A 23,746-nucleotide genomic window follows, 5' to 3' on the forward strand; every position below is an offset into this window, starting at 1 on the left:
TAAAAGTATAGCCTAGAGAAGAAAATGAACAGTCACTTTAAAACCTGCTCTAAGATTCTAATGGGAATGTCAGCTACAGTTTTTAAAAGCACCAACTGAAGTGTATGTTGGCATAAAAATGTAACTTTTACTTTTCATTTAAAAAAAGAAAATTAGGGGATAACTTTACTAGACCATCTTCACTAAAATATATCATTCTGGGATTTTAAAATTCCTACCCAGTAAGTCTGAACAGACAATAGCATCAACAGTGATAAGAGATAACTAAAAATTCAATTTAATTTAATGCTTTCCTAGGAAAATTCAGTGGATGAATATCACATTTACTCTGCAACATTTCAAAGGATATTCAACAAAACATCAATGGCCTTAGCCATTCTTTCACATTTTTTCCTTGTCAGTTGGTCATCAAGATTCTGTTCTGTGAATTGAAGTTGATCGAGAATGCTGGGTAGCAGTAGGACCAGAAAACGATCAGTAGAAGCACAGTTGGCAGAATCTATGACATCCTAGAGGTTACATTAACACCACAAATTAAAAACAAAAATGTTAGCTATACTCACAATGCTTTTGTAATTGATTATTACTTATTTTTATTTAGATAATTTGCTTTACTCAGTTTTTGTGTTCTGGTATATTAGTTGCTCTAAAACATAAGATTTTATTTAAAATAAGCAGCAAGGTAGCTCAGTGGATAGAAAGTTTGGCCTGGAGATGGGAGGTTCTGGGTTCAAATCTGGCCACAGACATTTCCTTAGCTGTGTGGCCCTGGGCAAATTATTTAACCTCAATTACCTAGCCCTTACCACTCTTTGAACTTGGAATCAATACTTTGTATGGATTCTAAGACAGAAGATAAGGTTTAAAAAAAATATTTTATTTAAAACTCAGAACCTCTTACTCTAATAAGGGATAAGGAAATGGACTATACATATTATTTCATTGACACAGGGAGCTCTTGGCAGTAGAGTAAACTAACATGACCAATGCAGTTAAGGACCTTTTTTGCAATTTATAATCTTAAAGAATTGCCCAGAGCACTGAGGCTAAATTATTTGCCCATGTCACACAGCCATCATTGTCTAGATGTTATATTGGAACCCAGGTCTTTCCTACAAATGATTAAAAATGACATGCAAAAAATAAAGCCAAGAATTAGATTTATTTAATTGGTGCACCTTTATTAAGTGCCTACTATGTGCCACACACCACAATGGGGAATATGAAGACAAAAATGAAACAGATTTTATTTTAATTTTATTTAATTTTATATTAGCAAATATAAAATGTATAAAAAGTAAATACACAGTAACTTAGATAAAAAGAGACACTAGCACCTGAGAAAGGGCAGGATCAGCAAAAGTTTCATTTGTAAAGTATTGTTTAAGGTGAACTTTTAAAGAAATTAGGGATTTTAAGACAGAAAGCATTCTAGGTATTGGGGTCAGCCTGCACAAAGGAATGAGAAGGAGAAAAGAATTCCAAATGTGAAGTAGAAGGAGGTTAGTTGGCTGGCCTAATACTTTGCAAATAAACTTACAACTAATTGTATATAGCTTTCAACACTCAAAATACTTTCTAAAACACACTGATTAAGGACCAAGAGAAAAGATCAGTAATACAAATAAAACCAAATAAACAAATAAACAAAAACAAAAAAAAACAAATAAAACAAAATAAAACCAAAAAATAAACCAAAACAGTTATATTACTATTATCCTCCAAATATGTACAGCACTCTTCTACCCAAGACTCAGATAAATTATAATTGAAGCCCACCAGGAAGACAATGACTGGGAGAAGAAACCATCAAAGTGAGGAATGCCAGCTGTGCAATCACAGTTGATAAGATTAAGCAAACTAATAATCATAAAGTTAGTAGGCAATACTTACTAGATATACTGGTTACAAAAAAGTGATATCAAATCGATAAAGCTCCCACTGTTTCTTTAATGAGTTATGTTAAAAGCAAGTTTAAAAAAAAACTAATGCAGGGGTACACTTCAGCACTAATAGTTATGGATGTTTCTACCTACCTGAGCAAAAGGGAATCTAGCTGTCATTTTTTTTTTAATTCCCTAGATAGACACTTCTTTTGAAAAAGGTCATCATCACACAATGTCATAAAAACAAAAATAACATTACAATATAATTTCCATTACATTACCTCAAATATTTCCTTGAATAATTCTAGTGCTAGAATAGAACAGTTTTCTGATCCTTCCAGGGGTTGGCTTGACCAACGCAACAGAGCAACTGTTGGCTCTAAAGATTTAGGATGGTTTCCCAGTCTTGTGTTACCAGAAGCAGATGATTCGAATACCACTTGACTGAGGACATGGCGTAACTGTGTCACTGAACAGAAGGCAAGAAGTAATTCTAAAACCTATGCAGTATAAACATAAAAGATCTTATTAAATTCCAATGTGAATGATCATTAACACATGAAATCAAATGCTGAAGTTAAAAGTTAGTCATGTTTTCGTGAACACATCAAATTTAACATCAAATCCCCTTTTAAAACTGATAGTATAAAAAATTAAGGACTTCTGTTTTATTTGATGTGGTTTGCAAGAATTGCAATTGACAATCTCAAAAGATCAAGTTTTAGCATACCTTTGAAGAAGAATCAGGATCTTTCCCATGAAGAAGACCTAGTACTTGATTAAGGCATGAGTTGAAGTGCTCATATCTAAGTATAAACCAACATAAATGGCATCAATCGCAATTATAAAATTGTAACAACAAAATAGCTCACACATCTCTTTTTTGCTCCTGAAATAAAAGTACCTTTAAAAAAATAAATAGCCCTTATGTTCTGCCTTAAAATCAACACTAAGTATCAGTTCCAAGGCAGAAGACCAGGAAGAGTTTGGTAATAGAGGTTGTGAGTTGCCTAGGGTCAAACTTAAGATGTTCAATGAAGTCAGGTAAATAAAAGAGAATCAGATTAAATGGAGGAACTTGTTAAGTAGCAAAGTAGGTTTTACACATTGGAACGCTGGCTGCTTATCATCTGATTTAGGGAATTTTAAACAATGTAATGACTAGAAGATCTGAGATAAAAGTATTATTTTGTACTTAGAGGAAAAAAATCTAGTTGGTATTTTATGGTTTGCCTGTTTTAAGTAAAAAAATTATTTCTTTTAAAAATCCTTACCTTCTATCTTAAAATCAGTAATGTGTATTGATTCCAAGGCAAAAGACAGATAAAGCCTAAGCAAGGGGAGGGGGGAAGGGGGCAAACGCGTGCGCGGGAGGGTTAAGTGACTTGCCCAGGGTCACATAGCTGAGAAGGGTCTTGGGACAGATTTGAACCTAGGACCTCCCATTTCCAGGCCTGGCTCTCTATCCACTGAGCCACCTACCTGCCTTGAATGTGCTTTTTTAAATGTGAATTTTAACTTCAAATATCATCAAATATTATCAAGAGTATAAAAATGTGTAGATTATATAATCTACTTGATACAACAGCATGGCACAGTGGAATTTAGAATCAGAACCTAGTTTAGAATCCTAGATCATCTACTTACACTTTTGTGAGCTTGGGCAAGTCACTTTAATCTTGTAGTTCTCAGTTTCACTATCTATATAATGACAAGATTGCATTAGACTATATTTAAGGTCTTTTCCAGCTCTAAATCCTATGATCCTAGTAATCAAGACAATCATGTTTTTGTGAACCATTTATTATGTACTTCAGTTCCCCTATATTCAAATCATAACATTTACCTCCAAGCTTACCATCAAAAGGGTATTCTTCACAATGAATGTGATACTGAGGAAGATTATCTCATTGGTGTGGTGACCAATAGGGTTTTGGTATTCATAATAAAGTAGACTGAATACCATCTGCTATCTCATCAAGAGAATGCGAACTGATAAATCATAGGTAGTGGTTGGAAAAAGGTATGATGCTAAAATGGAAGAACAACTTGGGAAAGACACTAGCCTGCTTGGAAAAGTCAAAAAATCTGTTTAACTATAGAGAATAGCAATTGGCCAAATGCTAAATGGACAATTTTGTCTAAATACCTGAGATATAGTACCCATTCTTATAATGATCCCTTAGTTCACATCAAGAAGTCTCTACTACTACTACTACTTAAAAAAAGAAGTCTCTACTACAGAGAATGGTTTAGACCAGTGGTATCAAAAATAAATAGAAACAGTGCAGGCTGTACATTGACTTAGAAAATCACAAATTAATATTATATATTTTATATTGTAATTTTATCTTGTTAATAATAATCACTTCCCAATTACATTTGTTTCTCCTCTATGAGTTTGACACTTCTGGTTAGAGTAATTATAAAGAAAGTTAATTTAAGATACTAAGATACATAAATTAAGTATAATGAAACATATAGCTGGGAAAAATAACAAAGAGTAGAATCTCATTCCTATTTTATAGATAGTAGAAGTATAGAAAAGTTAAAAGTGTTGCTTATATAGTCAGTGGTAAACCTTAGTTATAATAAATAATATTATCCACTAATATAAAAAATACTGTCTTGATATACAAAATCAATTTTTGTTCTCAAATTAGTTTTTAAATAAAGGTACTCTAGATGACTGCATTTCAGAAGATAAAAAAAAGAGATGTCCAGTCATTTAAGGCAATGGTGCTAAACTCAAATAGAAACAGAAGCCACTAAATAAAGATTCTTATAGGTACATATTGACTTAGAAAATCTCATTAACATTACCTGAGTTTTAACATTTTTTTTTACATTTAACAATTATATTTTAATTTGGTTCAGATGCATTTGAGAGTTTTGTGGGCCACATGTTTGACAGCCCTGATCTAGGACATGAACCACACATTGCCTTTTTGTATTTCAAGGGAAATATGAAACATAAGTGGTAATGAAAAAATTTAAAACATTCTTGCTTATTGTCTTCAGTGATTCACTGAATTTCACTGAGATTGATAAGACAATAGTATGTTTTTTAGCAATGAAGTGCTCTCAATATATCCCTGTACAGAAAAAAGCTCTACGAGAACATAAATGTACCTGGTGAGACAATCTGCGATTTTAGGGTTCTTGAGAAGATCCATCAGAAGATCAACTGAATACTTTCTGGTTAATGTACCATCACCATTTACAAGAATATTAAATATTAATTGAAAAGTCTGATGAATGTTTCGCGAATGGAATAGCTTAAAAACAAGGAAATAAAATAGAAAAAATATAATGAATACAAAACTGAAACCAGAGATTGGTGTTCAACATGTCAAAAAAAATCAATAAAAGCAAGAAAGATTTGTTAAAACCAAATAATAAAATTTTTAAAAATTATGTTTATAATTTTTTTAAACTCACTCAATATTTACCTTTTCTCCAACCTCTTCATTTAATGTTAGACTTGATAATATCGAGAGTGCAAACACAACCACAGTTAAACTACTGTGGGCTAAGAAGCTTATGAGAGTACGATACAATGCCTTTACATTACTCTAAAAAAGAAAAATATTTAGCATAAATTAGATATAATTTAAAAGTGTATTTTAGTAAATAACCTCAGCAATCTTGTGTTCAATAAATCCAAAGATCCAAGCTTTGGGGATAAAAACCCACTATTTGATGGAAAAAATTAGGATTAGATCAATATTGCATACCCTATGCCAAGATAAGTTCAAAATAGGCATATGATTTAAACATAAAGAGTGATATTATAAGTAATTAGGTAAACATGGAATAGCATACCTGTCAGATCTACAGGGAAGGAAATATTTTAAGACAAAGCAAGAGAGAGAACATTATAAGAGATAAAATGAAGAATCTTGATTATATTAAATTAAATTTTTGCAAACAAAACAACCAATGAAACCAAAATTAGAAGGGAAGCAACAAACTGGGAAGAAATTTTATAACAAAATTCTCTGACAAAGGTCTAATTTCTCAAATATACGAAGAATTAAGTCAAATTTAAAAGAAATCAAATCATTCCCCAGTTGACAAATGGTCAAGGGATATGAATAGGCAGTTTTCAGATGAAATCAAAACTATCAATAATCATATAAAAAATGTTCTAAATCCCTCCAGATTAGAAAAATGCAAATCAAAACAACTCTGAGGTACCACCGTAGATCTAAGACAATGGCCAATATGACAGTAAAGGAAAATAATAAATGTTGGAGGGAATATGGCAAAACTGGGACACTAATGCATTGCTGGTGGAGTTGTGAATTGATCCAAGCATTCTGGAAAGCAATTTGGAATAATGCCCAAAGGTCTTTAAAAGAATTCATGCCCTTTGATCTAGTAATACCACTCCTGGGTTTGTATCACAAAGAGATTTTAAAAAATGGGAAAGGTTCTATTTGTACAAAAATATTTATAGCTATACTTTTTTTTTGGTGGCAAAAAATTGGAAAAAGAGGGAATGCCCCTCAATTGAGGAATGGTTGACCAAATTGTAATATATGGTGGTGTGATTTTTACATTTTCTCCATCTTGCTTAGTCTAGCACCCAGGAATGTGCACACCCACAATACACTGGCATGTGATAGCAAATGACAAATCAGAAACTGACTGTCTCCTGGGCTGTCCTAAGCCAAGCTTGAGCCACCATTGGCACATGTGAGATGTAGGAAGTGAGGTAGAGAACTGCCTTTAGAGTTCTCATCACTTCCTGTGGGGAGGGCTAGATGAGAGTTCAATCCTGGAACTCGAGCTTGGAGGAGCTCCCACAGACAGCTTTCCTCCAATCGGTCATGTGAATGAAAGGACTGACTCCCCTTTCCCTTGGCTCTCAGGGGAAGGCCACCCTTGGCCAAAGCCTTGAACTCCTGCCTGGCTCAGCCTGAGCTGGAGCAGTTTAAATTAACTCTTTCTCTCTCTCCCTCTCTTCTTAATTTCTTCCTCCTATTGTAATTAAATCACCATAAAACTCCATTCTGATTTGAGTGTTTCATTTAGGATTTAAGAAATTAAATCCTTGGCAACCAATAATATTTATATTCAGTCTCAACCATAAATTTAACCTTTACAGTGGTGATGGAATACCATTGTGCAATAAGGAATAATGAATTGCTTAATTTCTATTAGAACTGCAAAGACCTCCACGAACTAATGCAGAATGAAATAATTAGAACCAGGAGAACATCATACACAATAACTGAAACACTGTGGGACGATCAAATGTAATAGGCTTTGCTACTAAAATCAATGCAATGATCCAGAACAACTCTGAGAAACTTATGAGAAAGAATGTTATCAACATCTAGAGAAAGAACTATAGGAATAGAAATCCAGAAGAAAACATGACTTATCACTTGTTTATATGGGCATATGATTTGGGGTTTTGGTTTTAAAAGATTGCTCCATTACAAAAATGAATAATATGGAAATAGGATTTTAATGATAAAATATGTGTAACTCAGTGAAATTGCTTGTCAGTTCCAAGAGGGGGAATGAAAGAGTGGAGGGAGACAAGAATCATGTAACCATGGAAAAAAATTTCATTAAAAAAGGGTATTTTACTCTTACTAAGAACATAAGTTAGATACAGCAGGTACTCTATAAACAGGTATCGAATGAATAAAGGCAGAAGTTACCCAAATATCTGTGTTCATTTGAAGCCCAATTGCAATACATCACGACTTTTATAAAAAAGGCCAAGTTCATTTCCCCTAAATTCCAATACAGAGGACTGTAGTTTAGAGAACCATATGTGGAAAAGCCCTTAGAAATAATCCTTCATGAGAACTTTCACTTATAAACCCTCCATAGACAAGAAACTTTGTTGATAAAAATAAGCAGCTATGTAAAATATGAAACACTAGCAACAAAAAGAGTTTGCCAGTTTTCCTTTCTGCCCAGCCAAATGTTATCAGATGTCTAATGCTTTTCCTACATGGCCCCATGCAAATAACTATCATTTCTTAAATACTCTTGGAGATGGAAAACTTTTGTACTATTGAGATCAATACTCTTCAGCAGAGTTACCAACTATCACTATTCATCTCTTCATATAAATATTCCATGAAACGTTTTAATTTCCCCCTTCGTTCTAGTCTTCATCATCCAATTATATTATTCTTTTCCATTCTTACCATCCTTGTCGACTTCAGAAGTTGACTAACTTTTCCTATAGACCTATTTTTTTCTAGTCAACCTGTTCAGCAATTTCAGCTTCCATATTAATAATGTCCCTAAGAAACCTGATTTCTCCAAAAGCCACCTCCTTTTCAGATGAGGCAACTGAAGTTGTTAGAAATTATATGACTTGTTCAAGTCATAAAGCCTATTAAATATCTGATGTGGTGTTTTTGATTACAACTCTAGCCAGTACAATACACTATCTCTAATATATGCATTGATATCCCCCTCAAATACCCACATCACCAGCTTTTTTAACTCATGATTTCTATCTTCACCTCAGCAAACCACAGAGATAAATACACCCTCGGTCAAAGTGCCATCACTTAAGACTATGCTACTATCTCCACAGCCTTGACCCAGATTTTCTCTGATCATAACTCCCTATGCTTTTCAGATCTTCTTCTATCTCACTGCTCCCAAAATTATTTTTTACCTTTACGGGGATCTCAAGTAACTATATACATTGCCTATTCTTTCCATTAATCAACTCTGTTGACCTAACTTTATTCTCTTCAGTTCTGACCCATGATCAGTTCAACTATACTGTCTTCTACTTTTTACTGTCTTGCCTCCTGGACTTTTGCCATGATGTCTCTTATTCTTTGCTTGTCTTATCATCATTCATATATTCCAATTCCTACTCCCATAAGCCAGAGTTATTCTCATCATCTATATCCTCTGATCCTTCTTAGGTGCTGGTGAGCACTAGTGGAAAAAGTAATGGCAGCAACTACAAATTTAAGTTATCTGATCTCAACTAGATACTACATGTCACACAGCATTTCTTTTTTTTCTTCCACAATTGACTCTATCATGAAAATGATAGTAAGCTATTCCAAACCTTCTCTTCTCAAGTCCTTTATACAAACTCCTTCCTCTCAGCAGAGACCCTCATTTTCTAACTTAATGAAATGAAGCTTCCAAAACAGCACTTGTCTACAATATCACACTTCAAAATTTTCTTATATTATTCCTCCCTTCTCTCTTTCTTGCTTTCATCCCTGAGGAAAGGGCGGTATTCTTCCTTGTCAAATGCAAAATTCTCTACTTTTGCCCTAGTTCCACCTCCTCTTATGCACTCTGGAAGTCAGCCCTCTGGGATTAGTCTCTTTCTTATCTACAATCTCTGCATAATTACTAACTTGTTTCCTACTGCTTTATAAACAAATTCAGTCCTACTCAATCTTTAATAAAAATCCCTACTAAATCTTGCCATCTCCCCAAGCAATAGTAATCTAGCTTCCTTTTCATAGTCAAACTACTAAAAAGTTATCTACAATTTTCATCTCCATTTCCCCACCTCAAACTCACTTCTCAGTGATTACTACATGACTTCCAACCCCAATAGAATCAAACCATTTTTTTAAGGTTACCAATGATTTTGGAACTGTTAAATCTGATAGCCTTTTCTCAATTATCAACTGACCTGGACTTCTGCAACTTTTTATACAATTGATCAGTCTATCATTCTAGATATAGTTTTATCTCTCTCCAATCTTTCTTTCCAAAGTGCTTTTGTTACCAAATGAATATTCTTTAAACAGTTCAATTATGTCATTCTGATCAAAAATCTTGAGTGTTTCCCTATAACCTTTAATTCTCAACCTAGCATTCAAAACCTTTCTTCTCATATATGCAACCTTTTCTGATTGTCCTAATTTGTTAAGGGCTTTCTCTCTGCTCAAATTATCTTGCATTTATTTCTTTTTCTACCCAATCTATTATCTTGGCAGAAGGTAAAATTTAAAATAGTCGCAGATTCCTTTCTCTCCATTCACCTGGTTGCCACCCTAACTGAGGGCTTATCAGGCACCATATGGAACAATGGATATCACCTCCTAATTGATCTTATACCTTTTTCTAAATGATCTTTCTTAAAGGTACCAAAATAATCTTCCTGAGTCATAGATTATGTCATTTCTCTGCTTGACACCTTTCAGTGGCTCTCTACTGCCTTTAAGATTAAATAGAAATGCCTTAAATTAGTATTTAGGGTTTTCTGAATTGGGATCCACCTTGTTCAAGAATAATTTCACTTTTACAAGTAGTTCCTCCTAGCTAAACAGCCAATAGGCTATTCTTTGAAACTGGAATTCTATTCACCTCCTCCACACCTTTGCAGAGGCCTAGAATACCCTTCATCTTCATGTTTGCCTTTAAGAATTTTTAGGGGAAAGCTGGGTGGCTTAGTGGATTGAGAGCCAGGTCTAGAGATGGGAGGTTCTAGGTTCAAATCTGGTCTCAGACACTTGCTAGCTGTGCAAGTCACTTGACCCCCATTGCCTAGCCCTTACCACTCTTCTGCCTTGGAACCAATACAAAGTATTGATTCCAAGATGGAAGATAAGGGTTTTAAAAAAAAAATCTTTATATTCTTTTTAAGACCCTACTCAGACATCACTGCCCCCTGCATAGTATGAAGATTAAAATTAACTCTCCCCTGATTGTGAAGATTAAATTGTAACCCCTACCTATGTTTTTATTTAATCCAAAAGTATAAACACCCTACTTAAAGTTGAGTGGGAAGAGTCGGAAGATCTGCCCATTTTTAGATTTAATCACCAAAGGTGTAAACACCCCATTCACACTAGAGTGGGGGAGACAGACCCATGTGTGCAATAGTGGGTTACAAATCAGAATCAACTGACTGCCTCCTGGGCAGTCCTAAAGCAGGACTTCAACTGTGATTGGTTGATGTAGAATTAGGGGAAGGCACAGGAAGTGACGCAAGAGAAAGTGTCTTTAAAAGGGAATGACAACTTCCTGAGGGCAGTTCTACTGAGAGTTCTTCATTCTTTGGAGTGGAGGCTGGTGGAGAATCTTCTGAGTGGACCCAAGAGGTGGTGAGTGAAAGACTGACACTTTTCATATTGGATTTTCTAAAGAGACTAGCTTTAGGAGAGATTTCACCAGGTCCTCGGCTTTTCTAAGGCCTAAGGACTAACTCTCCCTGCTCAGGTTGTGCCAGTGGCTGGGAGTAAATTACTTAGTGCTTAGGCTAGATATCTTACCCTATCCTCTCTCAGATTTTCTTACTTCACTCTTTCTATGTTTTGTAAATAAATCTCTTTGGAATTAATATAAATTCCTGTTGACACTATTTTAAATATAATCCAGTCCAACCTTTTTATAAATAAACCCTTTTTCCCCTTACAAAAGTCTTTCCTGATTCCTTCCCACTACCCTACTCCTAATAGATGAAAGTATTCTTCCCTTTTTCAAATATTCCTAGAGTGAGATCTCTCCTTTGTGGCTCTTTTTATTACCTATGATCTATCATATTCATTTAAGTATACTTACTATCCACCCATCACCTCTATTGTATTTGTATATATTTGTAAATAAAATTCTGACTTAGATATAATAAATATTGGGGATCACATAATTTCATAAAATTATTGTCCAACCATTAAATTTAACCCTTACAACTGCCAGTGCCCTCCCCCAAGAAATACTTTTTATTTATCTCCTCTGTACCTCATCTCCCATACATATAATAGAATGGATGCTCAAAGGATGTTTCTATTTTTTTTTGTCTTTATATTCCTAGCACCTAGTACAGAGCAAGTACTTAATAAATGCTTAATGAATGAATAAGTCAGAGTAAGGAAATTTGGGTTCTAGTCCTTGCTCTGCCTATGACATAAGTTAAGTGACTTAAACTCTCCAGATCTCAGATTTTCATCCTTAAAATGAAAGAATAGGACTAAATGATTTATAAGGTCTTTTTATTTATTATTTTTAAAAACCTTCCATCTTGGAATTAATAATGGATATTGACAGAAGAGAGAAGAGTGGTAAAGGCTAGGCAATGGGGGTTAAGTGACTTGCCCAGGGTCACACAGCTAGGAAGTGTCTGAGGCCAGATTTAGACCCAGAACCTCACGTCTCTGGGCCTGGCTCTCAATCCACTGAGCCATTTAACTGCCTCCATGAGTTTTTTAAAATTCAAGATTCTAGGTTATTAAGTAAATACCTAGAAGTGAATTCTTTAAGAGCCATAAAATAATGTCTCACCCTTGAAAAAAATCTAATATTTCTTGTGCATACTAATAAACCAGGCTTTCTTTGGGATCTCAATATAATATTGTGTTGAAAAAAATCAGTGTTTTATACTTGTGCTAGTCTTTAGAAATATAACTCAAAGATAAAAAAAAACTTTAGTTGCTCCACTTAATTTTCAAACCACTTCTAAGTTCTGAAGTATCAGATGGAATAGGTATGGGCACATTTCACATTAAATAACAAAATACTAAGACTTCCTTGAGTCAAAGATCACCAAACACATACACACACACACACACACACACACACACACACACACAGAAGAGCTGTAAGATTTTTTAAATTGCATTAAAAGATCTCTTACCAAGGACTTTATGTGGGTTTGAACAGATAGGTTGTGCCGACAAAGATTTGCCAAAAGTCCTAGACAAGACATTGTTAATTCATCTTCAGGAGACTGACTATGTTTTGTTTTAGGAGAATAAGGAAAAAAATACTGCATTAAAATAAAGCATGATAATAAACATTTTAAAGGTTTGATTTCTACTAGCTATAGCATTTAATGTGAACATTTGCTACTCTTAAAAGTCAAACATGACTATAGTAATCATTTAATACAGGTTTTGAAACCAAATTATTCCACCTCAACATGAAAAAATGGCAAATAAAGCATGTAAGACTATGTGCTATATGTTGCCTTGTATATTGGTAACTGATATGATTTTAAGAGGAAATGACATAGAAGAAACATTTCATCTATTTTGCTGCTGTATTCTAAGCATTATGTGGCCTTTCTGAATAATTTATATTTGAAACCTTCCTAATTAAAATGTGAGCTCATTGCAAACATAGATATCTTACTTTTCTATTCATATCCCCAGAATTTAGCACAATGCTTTGTGCACTGTAAATGCTTAATAAAGGTTTCATTCATTCATTCATTCACAGTTAAACTAAATCCATGTAGAAATTTTTATGACTTTATATTTCTCTTTAATCATTCTCCAAAAATATTCATTGAATCCATGGCACTTCTCAAGTATGGAAGTACCATACTTGAGGCAGATCACAATCTTACACAATCTGTGGAGTTACTGACAAACACATACACACAAAAAATCACCATCTGATGATCAGCTTTCTGGCAATAAGCTCCATCCAATGTTGGTAGCTTAATCCTTGGATAATAGACATATAGTCCATTTCTAAGTCTGTAACTAAATTACTTGAATCTTGGTATGACCTTCTAGAGCAGCGTTGGCAAAACTTTTTGAGAATGTGGGTCCATCAAGAACTCAGGATCACAACTAAAATGTGGCCCTATAAAAAGATGATTTGTCTGAAAAACTACTTAATATTACATTTTTTTGGTTTCAAAGAACCTAAATGACCTACAGATTTTCTTCCAGAGAAAGGATAAATAAAAGTGTATTCACATATTACTTACATATGACTTATTAGGAATGTAATTAATTCATCAAAATTAGCACCAGAATGGAAGACTTTGACATTGTAGGTCAACTTCTGTAGAAGTTGAAGGCCCTGGAAAAGTAACAAAATGGTTATAAACATACAAAATATATTTACTACTCAAAGTGATATGGGTTGAAAGGTCCCACAAACCCTGCCAAGTAGCTGTAAACAATAAAAAGAGCACAGAAACAATAGCTAATTAATTAATATGAGGCCACTTTTCAGATAAGACATATGAGTTGCTTAGATGACATAATCAATGTTCTTGGGAGTCTCTGAACAGCAGGTACAAGTGGTTCAGATTCCTAGACACACAGACTCAAATAATGCTCAATTTCCATAATCACTGCCTTCTTTAGGGTCTGCACAGAAAAGAGCAAAATTTGACCAAAAGTTGCCCTGGAATATTTAACAGATAATTAACATCACATTTACTTGCAATTTGCTTCCCGCACAGTGGGTAGCCATATAGACCAAAGTGTATTTATGAGTAAAGTGACATCAGTTCCTTAGAAACCTCAGGGCAACAAAGGCCCAAACAAATAAACCCTTCCTTAGTAGCTAATCAAAATAAAATGCATTCCTGAAAACCTTTCAGGGCCTTTCCACTGCCAGGTTTTTCCATTGCCATGGACTTTCTGTCACCATGGCCACTCCATCACCATGGCCATTCCACCACCTTCTTCTTCGCTCTCTCAATAAAGCTTGTTCTTTTGCCAGAGAGACTGCCTGAGTCATTAATTCTTTGGACAAGACCCCAATCTCACTTCTCACATCACAAGAAGTATATTATATGGTATATTCCACACATGTCACCATTCATCAAATACTGATAGAGACTGAGATTAAAATTTTAAAATGTTCTGTCCTAGGTTCAAGTCCTACTTCTGACACATCCTGGCTCTGTGACCCTAGGAAAGTTACCTTTTTAGTGCTGTAGGTCAGTGGTATCAAATTAAAATAAAAAAGAGGCCACTAACCAATACATGAAAATTTCTGCAGGGGTCACATATCAACTTAGGAAATTTACATATTACAACATATGTCTAAGCTTTGTTATATTTTTTATTTTCTCAAATATTTCCAATTCCACTGTAATCTAGTTCAAGCTCAATCTGCTTAAGGTTACTCTTTAAAAATTAAATTGCAGAGTATTATTATAATCTCGGCTAAAGCTAGCAGATCTCATAATTTTATCATGAGTTGTTATAGGACCCTGTAATCAGATAGATGTCTACACTAAGTTCAGCATTGATCTGGTGAACCCCTGGAAGCAATTGGCTACTAGATTGACTAAAGAGGGGCAAACCAGCCCAGGTTGGAAACATAACAGGTCAAAGCTCCCATTCTGATGAGCAATGAGACTGTGAGAAGCCCCTGCACTTCTAGGGGGATAGAAGGAGAAGGAAACAGGAGGGGGAGGGAGATGGAGGAAGAAAGAGAGATGCAGAGGGGTGGCAGCCCATATTGGTAGCAACAGTTTCTTCACCTTAGGAATTACTTATACCAATGAAATAACAGATCTAATCCTTATCTCTATTTGGTAAAGAAAAGTGTTGGGGTTTTATGAAATGTAACAAGTCATTTTGAGTAAACATTGAAATTAAACCCACCTAACTGCCCATCTCCTAATTTGCCCTTCCTTATACATCCTATTCCAATTAAAACATCTTATCCCCATCCCTCTTAATTTTTATTACCATCCCTCTCAGAGGTCTATTTTTATTTTCTAATTTGCCAAATAATACTCTTTAAAAGAGTTATATAGTGGAAAGATTAGTGAACACGGAATCAGAAGACACAGGCATGAATTCTGGCTTGATCAATTACTAGCTATAAACAAATAGTAATCTCTATGAAACTCACTTTTACTTGTAAAAATGTGGATTAACATTTGTAATACTTATCTCACATTATTATAAGAAAAGTACTATTCTCTGCAAATTTGTGAATATAAACATGAACTATTTAAGACTATTATTCCACCTGAATTTTCCTGAAGCTTATTAACTCTAGACATCTTAAAATGACTATCCACTATGAAGTTCAAAATTAATTTATTCAAGAATTATTTTTATTTGGCACTATTCTAAATTATATATAGAGAAAGATATAATTATTACCTACTGAAAGTTTTTATATGACAGTGGCATGTTCAACCAGATTTTAAATTTCTCAAGGGCAAGGTTAAATGATGACAACAGAAAATTTGCTGTTTTAACTCAATTCTTATCATTTAATTAATAAGAATAGTAAAAGAATGTAGGTAAAAATAATGCATCTTTGTACCTGCAATGATACTGAGTCATTGTGGACAGTGCTGCTCCGATATATCACTCCCGCCAAGACGCTATTCAGATTATAAGTATTCTGGAGCCAATCTCTCATATCACTATCTAGAGCTGAAATGTAAAATAAATATCATATAGATTAAATGTTTAAAAATGTCACAGTTATGACCTTTATTATGTTAAGATTTATCTAACTATATTTCAAGACTACATAATTTCATTGTAATAGGCACTTCTATCAATTTAGATCATAGCCCCTATAAGCTTTAATATGAATATACTGATCCTATTGTATTTCAAAAAAACCCTACCATCAGCAAAGAGAAGCAACATTTAAATTGGGTTAAAGAAAGCTGATTATTCAGTCAGGTGAAAATACTGGTTTATTCAGCAAACTATTTTCTCCTTCCATTTTCTGAGCCAATTCACTTTGCTGGGGCAGTGAGACACGATGGTGAAAGATGCCAGAGGCCAGGCTCAGCAAATCCCTGAAATTGTCTGAGTCTTTTTTCTTATGAATAAAGTAAAGATTTAGAGGAAATGGCCTGGTATGGTGCCTTTCAGTTCAAGACCTATGTAATCTCTGAGAAATTTAAAAGAACCCTCAGATAAAACCTATAAGAATTAATGCTGCTTGACTGCTAGCTGTGCATATCATTGGCAACTTTTTCAGCTAGTTCCAATACTATGCAGACAACAATAATAATCACAACTGCAATTAATATGGTGCTTTAAAGTTTGCAAAACACTTTACAAATATTATTTCATTTGATCCTCACAACAACATGGGAGGTGGGAGTTATTACTCTCCCTTATTATGAGGAAGACAGTTATTATGAGGAAGACAGAGATAAAGTGGCTTGCTCAAGATGACAAAGCTATCAAGTGCCTTGATTTGGAATAAGATCTTCATAATTGTCTCTAAGGAAGGCATGAAAATGAATTGAAGACAGTGAATGAATTATAATTTTTTTCTTTAAATGTTATTTAAAAACATTGCATAATCTATTAATTAATTAGAAGTAATCATTCTTAAATAGAAATTGTTTGTATCTTAGGATTGTAAATTATAACTATTTTAAAACATTTCATATTTTTTAAACTGCTTCAATTTTAAAATTCATTTTTGTCCACCCTAATTTTTGAACCTTATCGATATATTTCTAAATTTGACATGTCACAATTATTATCTAGGTCTGTTTGGTTTCTGGTAATTTAATTTTGAAACCGAATCATATTCTGCACATGAGATACTATATTACAAGCATCTAAAATGGCACTACTTTGGAGCATTCCTTCTAGAAAGTGAAATGAATGACCTTACTTAGTTGAGATAACAGATTTATGATGCTTAAAGTTAGTGAAGTGCTTAAATTTGGGTCTTCAAGAAGTTCCACAAGACAGCTCAGGCATTCACTTGGCAGTATCTGGTTTGATGTAAACCATCGTGTAAGTTTCTGTCCAGAAATGACCTGGAAAACAATCAATTATAAGCAATGAGTTATGGATAAGTGTTCAAAGGATATGAACAAATAGTTCTCAAAAGAAGGACTTCAAACTCTTAATTATACAAAAGATTGTTCCAAATCTCTAAAATAAGAGAAATGAAAATTAACTCGGGTTTTGCCTCACACACACCAAATTGAGAAAGGTAACAAAAGATATGATGAATCAATAATGGAGAGACTGTAGAAAGGCAGAAACACCAAAATACTATTGGCTATGATCAACCATCCTAGAATTGTCAAGAAAGTAACTTAAAGGTCTAATCTCTCTAACTCAAAGAGCAATACTCAGACCCTTTTGATTCAGAAAACCTATTAGTAGGCATAAACTCTGAAGAAGTCAAATAAAGAAAGGTATATACATCAAAATATTTATAGCAACACTTTTTGTGATACCAAAACAAAATAGATGTCTATGATTGAAAGATAGCTAAACAAACTAAGGTACACAAATATAAAAGAATATAATATTGAATGGTAGCTAGGTAGCACAGTAAGATAAAGCACCAAGCCTGGAATCTAGAGAAACTAGATTCAAATTTGACAACACTGCCTAGCTATGTGACCGTGGGCAAGTCACTTAACTTGACAGTGTAGCCCTTGTTACTCTCATAATTGATACTAAGACAGAAGGTAAAGGTTTAAAAAAAGGAAGTATTACTGTATCTTTACAACAATAAATGTGAATAAAATGAAGCATAGGAAGATATGCCAAGTAATAAAAGAAACAAACACAAAATACTATAGCATGACTACTACAAAGTAAATGGGAAAAATATAAAAACCAAAACCACACAATTGAATATTATGCAATTATAATGACTAAGCTTGGCTCTGAAGAGATGAATAAACTCACTTTCTTCCCTTCTTAGCAAAATTGAAGGGGTTAAAAATGTGCAACACTGCATATACTACTATATATAGTTGGATTAACACTATATACCACATTATACAAAAAGAGAGCAAGAGATATTGACTGGATTAACACTAATTAAGAACAACAGTTTTCTTATTGGTCAGTCTAGATTTACCTTTACAATTAAATTCTGCTTAGATTAAATGAAAGATAAGTTTGTAAACTTTAAGAATATAACAAATTAGAGATAACTAGGTGGTACAGTAGCTAGAGTACTAGGCCTGGAGTCAGGAGGAATTGAGTTTAAATCTACCTGACTAGTTGTGTTACCTTTGGTAAAGTCATTTAATCTCCATTTGCCTCAATTTCCTTATCTGTAAAGTGAAGACAGTATCACCTATCTTCCAGGGTTATAATTAGGATCAAATGAGATAATAATTGTAAAACACAATACCTGCACATAGTAAGCGCTATATATAAATATTATGATTTATTATTATTATATCAAATTTGTTGTTAAAATGTTCTAGTTGTATCCAATTCTACATCACTCCTTTGGGGTTTGTTTTGGTTTTTTGGCAAAAATACTGGAATGGTTTGTCATTTCCTTCTCCAGCTCATTTGATGGATGAGGAAAGTGAGGCAAACAGGATTAAATGACTTGCCCAGGGTCACACAGTTAGTTGAAATCAGGAAGATGAGTTCTTGACTCCAGGCTCAGTACTATATCCATTGCACCACCCTAGATGCCCAATTAAAAGTTATATACAAAAAAAAAAAAAAAGTTATATACAAAATTTAGATCTATAACCTACTAAGTTTTAGAATGATAAATTGGATGGAACCCAGGCTCATTTCACAGATAAGAAACTGAGGCTTCATTTGTGTTCCCTTTTAAGGATATGGTAAGATTTAAGTGCATGCGGCATGGTAAAGAACTGCTGGACTTAGAGTTGAGTTCAAAATCTACTTTCCAAAGTTACTAGCTTTCTAAGTCTAAACAAAATGTATTAACTCTCAGAGTTTCATTTCCTCACCATAAAACCTCAGAGGGTTGGTGAGAAGTTCAAGTGGCCTAATATAAACTAAGGGATTTGGAAACTGTAAAGAACTACACAAATTATTTTCCATCAGGGATATCCCCTTCATTATCTAATACAATACAATGCGCATAATACAATCTCTGTCAATGTCTGGAAAACTGAATCAAAGGATAAGATCTAGAAAGGAAGAAAAATAAACAACAAAAAACAACAGCAAACATTGTAAAGAAAGCATATCATCTAAGCATTACAGAGATTCTACAGGATTTCAAAGTAACTTGTAGGCTAGGGATAATCAATAAAGAAATAAATGAGTCTCTTGATGAGTTTTGCAGATTAAAAAAAAAAAGAGTGATCATTCCAGGACAAAGTATTTTTGACAATAATAACAACAACAATATTCAATTTTAAGTTAGGGGATCAGTCTTCAAATATTTGAAAAATTGTCTTTCTTTTTTTTTCTTTTTTAAAACCCTTACCTTACTGTGTATTGGCTCCAAGGCAGACAAGTAGTAAGGGACAGGCAATGGGGGTTAAGTGGCTTGTGTGGGGTCACACAGCTAGGAAGTGTCTGAGGCCAGATTTGAACCTAGGACCTCCCTCTCTAGACCTGGCTCTCAATACACTGAGCCACCCAGCTGCCCCCAAGAATTGTCTTTCTGAAAGAGTGATTAAATTTATTTTACTTGGCAGCAGAGGCTCAAACAAGGTACAAAGATTGGAAGTTTCATTGGATGCAATATCAACATGAGTAACAATAAGAAGTGGAAAGAAATAGTGGACTGAGTGCAGCCCTCTAGCCAAGAAGACCTGGGGGCAAGCCTCTTAAACCCTCAGTGCTCAAAGTAATTTTGCAAGACTAAATTAATTGCAAGACAAAGTATAGGTTTGCTAGCAATGAGGTAGTTTCCTCATCTGGGAGTTCCCTAAGTCAGGGAAATAAAAGGTCTAGTACTAATCCTTAAATCTAACAATTGGAGCTCTCCAAAAAATGTAATGGGTTACCTAATTAAGTTTTCCATCCCAGAAAATCACTAAATAAACAATTAGTGCTTGTTAAATAGGTAATGGGTTACCTCAAATAGGAAGTTTTACATCTGAGATCCAGACTACTCAACTATGTCGGCAGGTTTCCAAATACACATCCATACATTCTAACTAGTATTTATCACCCTGCCAGGAACTGAAGCCAAACGTGAAAATTTTAAAAATAAAAACAATATCTGCTCTCAAAGAGTTTATATTCTTATAGATTTGATGTAAATGAAGTGTTCTAAGGAATAGAAAACATTATATTATTATCCTTGTAGGGTTGGAAATAAAACATGGGAAGGTTTGCACATGACAACTAGAGGAATGAGAACAAAGCCCTAAAAGCAACTAAGGGAAGCACAGAGGTTAGACAGAGCACCAGGCCTGGAGTTCAGAGGCCCTGTGTTCAAATGTGGCCTCTGACACATCCTAGCTATCCCTATTACCCTAACCCCCTTGCTGCTTTTATGTCTCAGAACTGATACTAAGAAAGATTAAAAAAAAAAAAGGCAAGTTCGTTTACACACCCCTTTCCTCCTCCCCCCCCCTTAGTTTCTTCATCTATGAACCAGGAATTTGACTAGATCAAGAGTTCTTCAACTGGTTTTTTAAAAGTATTTTGATAAGTGACAGTGACAGAGTAGTCGGGCTTTTAAAAAACTTTTTTAAAAATAAATTTACTATTTTCAATTTTTGAGTTCTCTATTCTCTCCATCCCGGGACCTCCCATTACCCACTGAGAAAATTAGCAACATATCAGTTATGTTTGTGAAATTATGCAGAACATATTTTTTTAAGCACTTTCCCGAAACAAAGGGCATTTTCTGACAACAACCCCGGAAGGCAAGTAGGGCAAATTTTCACCATCTCCATTTTACAGAAGGAGAAACTGAAGGCTCCACGGAGAAAGGTGGGAGAAAGAAAAGAGAAGTTGCTTTTCGTCTCTCTCCCTGTCCCGGGATTTCTCTGCCGGTGCCCGGGTGCCCAGCCGGGCGGGAGCGGTTTCGGATCTCCAGGGTCTGGAACGCCCCTCTGACCTCACCTCCAAATGCCGCAGCAGCTGGCTTGTGTTTGCCTCAGACTTGACTGCCCTGTACTGACTGATGGCCAGCAGCAAGGACTTCAGATTGGCCGTGATGTCCATAGCAGCAGAGACCCCGTGAAAAGGAGGAGTGAATTGGCCTGACAAGACAGTCGTTCCCCCCAGCGCTCGGGCCGCGCTTTTTGCTTTTGATTTTTAGCCCCGCCCCTTCACTCTTCGAGTAATATCCGGTTCCGGGCTGGAGCCCGGAAATTCCTCAGCGGTGGAGGAAATAGGGCAGGATTTGCGACCGGGGAGGTGGAGTCGATGTGCACCTCCCGCCCCCGGAACTATTGCTCTCAGACCCTCTCCCACTGCACCTCCCTATCGGTTCCTCTAGCTAAGCCTCGGACCTAGGTTCCCACCTCTGGGCGTGTCTCGCGAAAGCTGTAGCGTCAAGGAGCAAAGCGAGAGCCGCGGAGCAGAAGCTATTAAGTCTGAGAGGCTTGCCCTGGCTGTGATACTCACGGAATTCACGGTGATCGCTCACTTGCCCGGACTGGGTGTGGAGTTGAGGATTACTTAAATGTAATTTGGAAACTGCGGCGGAGAGTTCCCAGTCTGAACTCAGAAGCTGCTACTGCCCCTCAGGCTCTGAACTAAAGAAGTGCCCAAGACAAAAATGACTAGCCTTAGTATTAATAGCTTCCATGGCTCTCCCGCAAACAGACCCAGAGATAGCTTTGTGTGCCTGACATCACTACTATGAAGCAAGACAAACAAGCACAATCTCCGCTCTCAGAGCCTAATGGGGAAACGAAGTGCAATAAATTTCTTGTATTTATGCAAGAAAAGACAATTTAGCTTGTCAACGGTTTGTTTTGTTTTTAAATAGAAAAGATGGATTGAGGCACAGAACCACCGGTTATGTAAAAACAAAATAAATGCAGAATAAATTCGAGATGCAACAGCTAGGTGGCGCAGTGGATAGCCGACTGGGTCTGAAAGTTGTAATGCAGCCCATGACACTAGTTAACTCTTAAATCTGTCAGCCTCAGTTTCTTCATCTGTAAAATGAGCTGGAGAAGGAAATGACCAACCACTTCAGTATCTTTATCCAAATATCCCTAAATTGGGATCTCGAAAAGTCGGACATAACTGAAAAATGACGAAACAACAGCAAATTCTAAATAACCTCTAATGTTTAATTTTCATAGGCTCTACAGCACTAAGCACTTGAAGTAGCTTTTCCCAGTTTTCTCCCCTTACGAATTGAGGTCAAGAGGTTAAGTTTTTTGGCCAGTCTCACAGCTCATCGTAAGAAAATCTTCTTGTTACCTTATAGTTTCAACAAGAATACCATTTATATGCAAAATTAGGTTCCCAAAAAGCATTTATATTGGCATATAATTATAATAAAATGTAAAATAATGTAATAGTATGTTACCTACACCTTTATTATCTGATTTGATCCTTTTTAATAACCCTGTGAGGTCCCAACTATTGTTATCATAGGCATTTTAATGATGAGGAAAACAGAGTCTTAGAAAAGTTGAATTATTTGCTTAGTTGGTTAAGTGCCTAACCTGGATTGTGAACTTGGGATTCCTAACTACTAGTCTTCACTGTCTGCCTGTTGTTTAATATACAGAACTAAACTCCCTTAGGGCATTTAGGACAAATATTTATTATCTACTCTAAGCCTACTTAGGGGAAAGGGGGAGGGAGGGGACAAGACATTCTAGTGGGTGGAAAGTTACAAAAAAAACTATAAAAATATGCCAAACCATTGTAAGTGGCAGCCTGACTTATTAGATAAAAAGTTCCATTGTGCCAGGAAGACCAGTTGTTACTCCACTGTGCTCCAGGCACCTTAATTCTGTAAATCACAGAGAAAGTGCTGTATTGTATTAGTAGAAGGAGTTTCCTCAAATAGAAGTACCCTATTCAAACTCCTAGCTTCAGACTTTATACATGTATAATAAGTAAATTAAATAAACATTAAGCACCTGTGTAGGGGTAGCTAGGTGGCACAGTGGATAGAGTGACATGTCTGGAGGACTCGGGTTCAAATGTAACATCAGACACTTCCTAGCTGAGTAACCCTGGATAAGTCACTAAACCCCAACTGCCTAGCCTTTGCTGCTCTTCTGTCTTAGAAATGATACTAAGTCAAAAGAAAAGGGTTTTGCTTTGCTTTTGAAGAGCCTATATGGAGGCAGAGTCAAGAAGGCAGCGTAGAGGCAGCAAAAGATCAGAACACTGAATACCCTTCCTTACCAATTAAAAACTATATTCTTCTAGGAGACTGAAAATCAAACCTAACAACAAGACAGAGCCAAGGAACCCTCCTGCTGGCCTCAATTCAAAAGGTACATCACCAAAAAAGCCGGAATTCAAGAACACTCG

General features: G+C 35.2%; 1 protein-coding gene across 1 annotated transcript in view; it reads right to left on the minus strand.

Moving 5' to 3' along the window:
- Positions 1–21,585, minus strand: part of CIP2A (cellular inhibitor of PP2A) — a 56,992-nt gene extending 35,407 nt beyond the window's left edge. The window contains exons 1-10 of the mRNA XM_001362164.4: positions 21,359–21,585; positions 17,205–17,352; positions 15,879–15,991; positions 13,564–13,658; positions 12,481–12,577; positions 5,339–5,461; positions 5,019–5,164; positions 2,617–2,692; positions 2,168–2,386; positions 350–509 (exon numbers count right to left, since the gene is read on the minus strand). Of these exons, the coding sequence (XP_001362201.2) occupies positions 350–509; positions 2,168–2,386; positions 2,617–2,692; positions 5,019–5,164; positions 5,339–5,461; positions 12,481–12,577; positions 13,564–13,658; positions 15,879–15,991; positions 17,205–17,352; positions 21,359–21,460 (1,279 nt within the window). The 5' untranslated portion in view covers positions 21,461–21,585. The remainder of the gene's footprint in view (positions 1–349; positions 510–2,167; positions 2,387–2,616; positions 2,693–5,018; positions 5,165–5,338; positions 5,462–12,480; positions 12,578–13,563; positions 13,659–15,878; positions 15,992–17,204; positions 17,353–21,358) is intronic.
- Positions 21,586–23,746: the final 2,161 nt, after the last annotated feature.

This window comes from Monodelphis domestica, chromosome 4 (assembly GCF_027887165.1).
Source record: "Monodelphis domestica isolate mMonDom1 chromosome 4, mMonDom1.pri, whole genome shotgun sequence".
NCBI classification, from domain to species: Eukaryota; Metazoa; Chordata; class Mammalia; order Didelphimorphia; family Didelphidae; genus Monodelphis; species Monodelphis domestica.